Source organism: Primulina eburnea, chromosome 13 (assembly GCF_022965805.1).
Source record: "Primulina eburnea isolate SZY01 chromosome 13, ASM2296580v1, whole genome shotgun sequence".
In the NCBI taxonomy this organism is placed as follows: domain Eukaryota; kingdom Viridiplantae; phylum Streptophyta; class Magnoliopsida; order Lamiales; family Gesneriaceae; genus Primulina; species Primulina eburnea.
In genome coordinates, this window is record NC_133113.1 from 4,091,314 (window position 1) to 4,099,054 (window position 7,741).

The 7,741-nt window shown below is 38.7% G+C and overlaps 1 protein-coding gene across 1 annotated transcript; it reads right to left on the minus strand.

Annotated features, from left to right (window-relative positions):
- Positions 1 to 3,133: 3,133 nt before the first annotated feature.
- LOC140809900 (metal tolerance protein A1-like) lies at positions 3,134 to 4,605 on the minus strand. The gene has a single exon (XM_073167679.1). It carries the CDS (start codon positions 4,603 to 4,605, stop codon positions 3,421 to 3,423), a length of 1,185 nt encoding a protein of 394 aa, XP_073023780.1. The 3' UTR covers positions 3,134 to 3,420.
- Positions 4,606 to 7,741: the final 3,136 nt, after the last annotated feature.

Consider the following 7,741-nt stretch of genomic DNA (forward strand, 5'->3'; position numbering starts at 1 on the left):
GGTTGTATCATCTCACCAACAATCATATCTTTCAGCAAATAGCTAGTACTGAACTCCTACTTTCACCTTTTAATTCACGTTGTAATACTTTACATGTTCAGAAAAGTCCTGTTGGTCCTAAGTGTTCTATTGACTGTGATGTTTGGCATAAGCGCTTAGGCCACATGTCTATTTCTCAAATGTCATTGTTACCATTTTTTCCAAGGATTTGTCCTTAACTCATTGTACAATTTGTCCACAATCAAAACAAACAAGATTAGTGTTTCCCAAAATGAGTGTTTCTAAGTCATTGCGCCCCTTTCAGCTCATACATGTAGATGTTTGGGGTCCCTTCAATACACCTACTTATAATGGGGAGAGATATTTCTTAACTATTGTTGACGATTTTTCTCGGGGTACTTGGGCATTTCTCATGCATTCTAAACTCGAGGTTTTGAGTTTGCTCAAACAGTTTTTTGCTTTAGTCACCCGCCAATTTTCAGCTAAAGTTCAATCGATCCGAAATGATAATGCTGCAGATTTTTTCAAAACTGAATGCCGAGACTTTCTTTCTTCTCTTGGTGTGATTCATTTTAGTTCTTGCCCGTATACACCTCAACAAAATGGGGTAGTTGAACGCAAGCATAGACATATTCTTGAAATTGCACGAGCCTTGCGGTTTCAAGCTTCCCTTCCCATTAGATTTTGGGGAGATTGTGTTTAGCTGCTGTTTATATCATAAACAGAACACCAAGCCCATTATTATCCAATAAAACTCCTTTTGAAACCTTATTTCATAAAGTCCCTTCTTATAATCATTTGCGAACAATTGGTTGTCTTTGTTATGTCACATCATCTCATCTTGATCATAAGTTTTCCGCTCGTGCAGCAGCATGTGTTTTCATGGGTTACTCCAATGTACAAAAGGGATACAGGGTCATGAATCTTGAGAGTCGAAAGTTTACTACTTCCCGAGATGTTGTTTTTCATGAATCCATATTTCCCTTTGCTACACCACCTTCTAATGTTCCACCATTTCCCCATCATTCTATTATTTCAGAGTCTCTTGACAATCCATCCTCTTTATCTGATTCTTCCTCATTGCAGCTAATTGATTCTTCCTCATTACAGCTGAATGATCCTACTATATTCCCACCTTTACGCCGTTCTTCTAGGACCCGAGTGGCACCTAACTGGACCAAAGATTTTTCTTGTTCCAATCTTTCTCATAATCCATCTTCCCAATGTATATATCCTTTATCCAATCATATTTCTTATTCAAAATTTTCCCCTTCCTACCAACATTTTGTGGCTAACATTTCCTCTACCCGTGAACCTCATTCTTATCATGAGGCAATTCAAGAACCTAGATGGAAATCAACCATGGATTTGGAGCTTGCTGCTTTGGAATCAAATCATACTTGGGATGTCATTGATCTTCCACCCCATGCCAAACCCATTGGATGTCGTTGGGTGTACAAAGTTAAGCATAAACCTGATGGGACCGTGGACAAATTTAAAGCACGTCTGGTTGCCAAGGGGTACACACAGCAACCTGGCATAAACTTTCATGATACCTTTTCACCTACGGCCAAGATAGTCACCATTCGGTGTTTGTTGAGCTTAGCGGCAGCTTACCAGTGGCCTCTTCTTCAGATGGATGTTGCCAATGCTTTCATTCAAGGTGACTTGGATGAAGAAATTTTCATGACTTTGCCGCCTGGTTATCATATTCAAAATAAGCACAAGGTGTGTCGCTTGCGAAATCCTTATATGGACTTAAGCAAGCATCTCGGCAGTGGAATCACAAGTTTGCCAGCATTATGCATATGGAAGGATATGAACAATCACAACATGATCACTCTTTATTTGTTAAAAAAGATTCTTCCTACATTGTGATTCTTGTTGTCTACGTGGATGAAATTGTGATTACAGGTAATAGTGAGGATTTGATCGCTGCATTGAAGAGTTTTTTACACTCCCATTTACAAATCCGTGATCTTGGGAGATTGAAATATTTTTTGGGTATTGAGGTGGCTCATTCTCCTGCGGGTATATTTCTTAACCAACGCAAGTATGCATTAGAACTTATTGAGGACGTTGGTGTTTCTGGGAGCAAACCTTTTGATACCCCGATGGAGCAACACAAAAAATTAACCACTGTGGAATTAGACTCTCTTATCACTCAGTCTTCTAATGGTTCAACTGCTGATCCAATTCTTACTGATCACGATGCTTATCAACGGTTAGTTGGACGCTTGATAATTCTTACCATTACACATCCCGATATTTGTTATGTTGTGCAGCACCTAAGTCAATTTATGCATTCCCCAAAGACATCTCACATGAATGCTGCCATTCGCGTGGTAAAATATTTGAAGAGCTCTCCTAGATTAGGTATATTGTTGTCTTCCATTAACTCCTTGACAATATCAGCTTATTGTGATTCTGATTGGGCCTCTTGTCCCATGTCTCGACGCTCCTTGACCGGTTTTTGCATTCAACTTGGTACTTCTTTAATCTCTTGGCGCACAAAAAAACAGAATACTGTTTCACGCTCATATTTCTACAGCTCATCAACTTGCTGATATCTTCACAAAAAGTCTGAGCAAAGAACACCATTATTTTTGTTGTCCAAGCTTGGTCTTTGCAAATTGTACCAAGCTTGAGGGGGGTGTGTTAGATAGTGTATTTGATTTCCTTTGTAAGCGTGTTTTAGACCCTTTACGTTTCTTAGTTTACTGCTACTATAAATAGCAAGTCATTTGTTAATTGTAAACACTTGAGATACAGCAATAAAATCTCTTTTCTTCCAATTCATATTTTGTGTAATCTGCACTTTAACATTATCAAGGTCATTCTTAATATTTATTCAACTTTGGGAAACGGGATTTTAAGTGAGAAAACTTTTAGTATTTTTAAGTAATGGAAATATTTTTATAATTAGGATTTTCATACCATTGGACCAACAAAATGAGTATAACTAGTTTACATATAACACTTGAATGAAGCCAAATCCGATGCATATGGAGGAACATCAAGCTAACACACAAATTTAACTCTCAAGATAACAAACTAACAAAATTGAAAAAATTACAAGAATGTGAAAACTATATGAAACATATGTGGAAAAACAATCAAAGCAACGCCTTCGAATGTCCACTTGCAAGAAGAACGACAGACACGTGCGACCACGAAAGCTCGATTTCTTGGGGCATAGCAACATTGGGAGGCAAGTACATTAGGCATAATCGCCTGAGCAACTTCAAACAAGGAATGCCAATAAAACCAAGAATAGCTAGGCAACAAAATTACAGGAATTTCTCAGAAGGACACACGCATGAGTTTCTATAATCCACCACGAAAGATCAGATGCCAAAGGTTCAGAGAGCCCTCCATCGCATTTACGTAACATTTAAACATATAATATCAGAATTCGAATTAGATTCTGGGAATCTGATCTTTTTCTATCTGGATAGTGACATGATTTATGTTATATTCCCTCTTAAGATACTCGATCACCTTGTCTAAAACCTTGTCAGCATCAAACTCGGGCATAACTTTAACATGGCAAGCTAACAGCAATTTACCAACTGTAATAGCCCATATATGCAATTCATGAATCGCCACAATCTCCTCCATTTCACAAAGCTCCCTTTCGACCCTTGTTGCGTCAATCTCTCTCGGAGTACTTTCCATGAGAACCTCAAGAATCTTACGTAGCATCTTGATTGTTGTCCACAGCACAAGTACAGAAAAAATGAGCGTACAAATCAGATCAACGATTTTCCACTCGGGTTTATACCAAATAATAGCCCCACCAATCATGACGCCAACACTTTGTATTGAATCTCCAAGCACATGAAGGTAAGCCCCTTGAATATTTATGTTCCTCTGCTTCTTGTCACGCCCTTGTTTCGATTTGATCAGAGGCTCACTTTGGTCTCCGTCATGAGGATGGTGGTGCTCATGATCATGTGTTGTGTCATCCTTAGAGTCGTGGTCGTGGTTGTGGTTGTGGTCGTGATCATCACTATGGCCATGCCCGTGATCATGTACATGGCCATGCCCGTGATCATGTCCAAGCAAGACAGCCATGATGATATTAACAACTAAACCAAAAGCAGAAACCAAGAACATCAGGAAACCTTGAACCTCGCCCGTGTCCTGTATGAGTCGAACAACGGCCTCATATACCAGAATCCCAGAAAGAAGCCATATCAACTGAATGGACACAAGCGCCCCCAATATCTCAATCCTAAAGAAGCCATAAGACTGCTTCGGATTCGCCTCCCACCCCGCGGCCCATAGTGAAAACAATGATATAGCAAAAGCTGCAACATCTGATAATAGATGAGCTGCATCGGTCAATATCGCGAGACTGTTGGCTTTTATCCCACCAACAATTTCAACTATCATAAACACAATGCATAATCCAACATCTATCAAGAGTTTCTTGATTGAAGCACACCGTTCTTGTGCGTCTTTAGAACTGGTGGATGGGGAACCGGTGAAACCACAGGAAAATCCTGCACAACCCTTGCTTCCAACGTAGCCACTCTCTGCTGCAGGGGCATCAGCCGCAACCTCAATTATGTGCCCATAATCTGGTTTTGGCTCATCCATTCTACAAGGAATACATCATCAATCAGCATTAACCCCGCATTAATTACATTACATATAGAGCTCAAACTGAAAACACAAACAAATTTTCAATCGTGTGTGAAAGGAATTTTATTCCTTGATTTACCTTCCATGATTATCTTTGATATTTTGCCTTTCTAGACATGAGCAAATCTTGATTATTTGATATGATATTATAATATCTTTATGATTTGATATCTTTAAGATATTATCCTTATTTTAGAAGAGTTTGTTTCCTAATGAAATTGCTGGTTGTCAAGGTTAACTAAGACTCCAAGGAGAAAGGCGGGTGTGACGAAACCGGACGAGTAGAGAGGACCAGAAAAGAATTCACCGAGAAACGAAAGTGTTCGGAGAAATTTATTAAGATCAAAGCCACCTCGTGGTATTGTGAACGTGTTGCCGGAAAGTGTTGACCTTACATGAATACAACACCTAATCACTGTTTTGATTAGTGTGTTGAATGTTTTTTTTCGACAATTTGCTTCTCGGTTAATGCATCCATTGTATACTGGTCATATGCTTGGTTAGAAGTTTAGGATTCAATTGGTTACTCGCCTTAATAAGGGAGTTGATTTATTCTTTCACTAGTATTGGTTTTTGTAAACTTACAAGTTTTTTAGTGAATTATTTTGCCCTGAGGCACCGCACAAGTACTTTGTACTTGTGCATAATTTACATCTCGTCTCTCGTATTATTTATATTACTGTTACGTGTTGATGTGTTAAAATTATAACTTCCGCTGCATGTTATCGTGGGTGTTACAACACCTACGCACAACACCTATATTCTGATTCACACAACACTCACCCTCGTCACTTTCACCCTAGGAAAACGAAACTTTCAATTGGTATCAGAGCTTCCACTTGACGCTACTAAGTGAGATCATGTTTTGTTTTGTTTTCAGTGTGAAAAAGGATTATGGAAAACTCATCAAATACTGTTTTTAGGCCTCCCGTGTTGGATGGATCAAACTATGCGTTATGGAAAGTAAAGATGAGGGTCTTTATAAAATCTATTGAAGAAAGAGCTTGGCAACGTGTACTCGATGGTTGGAGCCCACCAAAACTTGAAGATGCTAATAGAGACACTCGGCTCAAACCCGAAAGTACATGGACTATCGATGAAGTGCAAACTTCAAACTTTAATTCCAAGGCTCTTAATGCTATATTCTCATCTGTTGACACAAGGATGTTTAACTTAATCACCAATTGTGTATGCGCAAAAGATGCTTGGAGATACTTCAGAAACACTGTGAAGGATCAGCAAGTGTGCGTAAAACCAGGTTAAGGATGGTGGCATCAAAATTTGAAAGCCTGAGAATGGAGGACAAGGATTCTATTCTTGAGTATGACTGCCGGTTGAGACAACTCTCAAACGAATCACATGGTCTAGGAGATCCCATACCTAATGAAAGATTGGTGAACAAGGTTCTAAGATCTCTCCCTGAAAGATTTAATGTCAAAGTTTGTGCTATTGAAGAATCAAAAGACACCTCAATGATCAATCTGGATGAATTAATGAGTTCTCTCATAACTTTTGAGATGAACCTTGATTTACAAAGGAAGGATAAAGGGAAAACCATAGCCCTTGAAACCTCAACCGAATCTTATGAAGAAATTCTTCAAATATCTAAAGAGGTGGATAAATCTGATTTAGGTGAAGAATCAATCTCTCTGTTTACTAAAAAATTTGGTGATTACTTGAAGACTATGAGAGAGAAGAAGAAAATTGGACAAAAATTTGAGTTGCCCAATATCACCACTACTGCAAAAGCTCAAAAGTTTACTCCTATGAAAGGACAATTTCGATCAAAAAACGAATTGCAAATCCAATCAAATGTCAGAAATCTGGATTCAGTGCAATGCAGAGAGTGTTCGGTATATGGACATTATGCCAATGAGTGTGCCAATCGACTTCGAAGAAACAAAGGTATGACTGTCACTCTAAGTGATGAAGAGTCTGATGATGACCACGAATCAAATGAATCTGAAAAACATATATCGTTGTCTGCTGTGATCAAGGAGAAACGCTTAATGCAAATCAATCCTTTGGGTGTTGCCACCGGTGTTGCAATACCTGGTCGCAACATTTCTTCAAATTCCCTATGTCTTAATTCTACAACCCTTGATGAATCAAGTCAGTCTGAAAATCAGGAAGTAGATGATGAAGAGATCACTCTGGAAAGTGTGCAGACAATGTATGAAGAATTGTACGAAGACTGGATCAAACGAAACAAAGTGAATACAATTCTATCCAAAGAGAACACTGAGTTGAAGTCTCAAGTATCACGACTTGAAGTAATCTTGAGCAAGAAAGATCTGGAGTTATGCAAAGTCAAGGAGGAGCTTGAAAATGCAACTCAAATTCTTACTAAGCTTAATTCAAGTACATCTAAACTTGATTCTCTTCTGATGAATGGAAAGAATGACAAAGCTGGACTTGGTTATTTGAATAACCTATTTGAAATTGGAGAAACTTCCAATACTGAAAGAAAACCAACTGTCTTTGTCAAAGAAAAAGCTGAAACTCCGAATGTTCCACACACTGGTAAAGGTGCTCCATCAAAGAGGCAATTAACTACCAAGAAGTCCAAGTCTAGGAAACGTCACTTCATCTGTCACTACTGTTTTAGACCTGGTCACATCAAACCCTACTGTTTTAAACTTAGAGATGACTACAAAAGATGGGAAGCTGAACAGGTGTTGCCACAAGTGTTGAACAACACTCGACGCAACACTGCCAATAGGAAACCATCGGTCAAAAAGGTTTGGGTACCCAAGGCTAGTATTCAATGTTTTGTTATCTATACTTCGTTAAAGACTAACATTGCAGGAATATGGTACTTTGACAGTGGCTGTTCACGCCACATGACAGGCTCTAAAGAACATTTGATTGACTATGTTGAACTACGGAATGGTCATGTGACATATGGAGGAGGTGCAAAAGGGAAAATTGCTGGCAAGGGAACCTTGAATGTTGATGGATTGCCTAGTCTACACAATGTGCTTTATGTCGAAGGGCTTAACTCAAACTTAATAAGCATAAGTCAACTTTGTGATGATGGTTTATATGTTAAGTTTGATAAAGACAATTGTGAAGTCTTTGATAATACTAA

Bases quoted from the DNA above. Each gene is read 5' to 3' on its own strand.
- LOC140809900 (XM_073167679.1), bottom strand. From the start codon at position 4,605: ATGGATGAGCCAAAACCAGATTATGGGCACATAATTGAGGTTGCGGCT.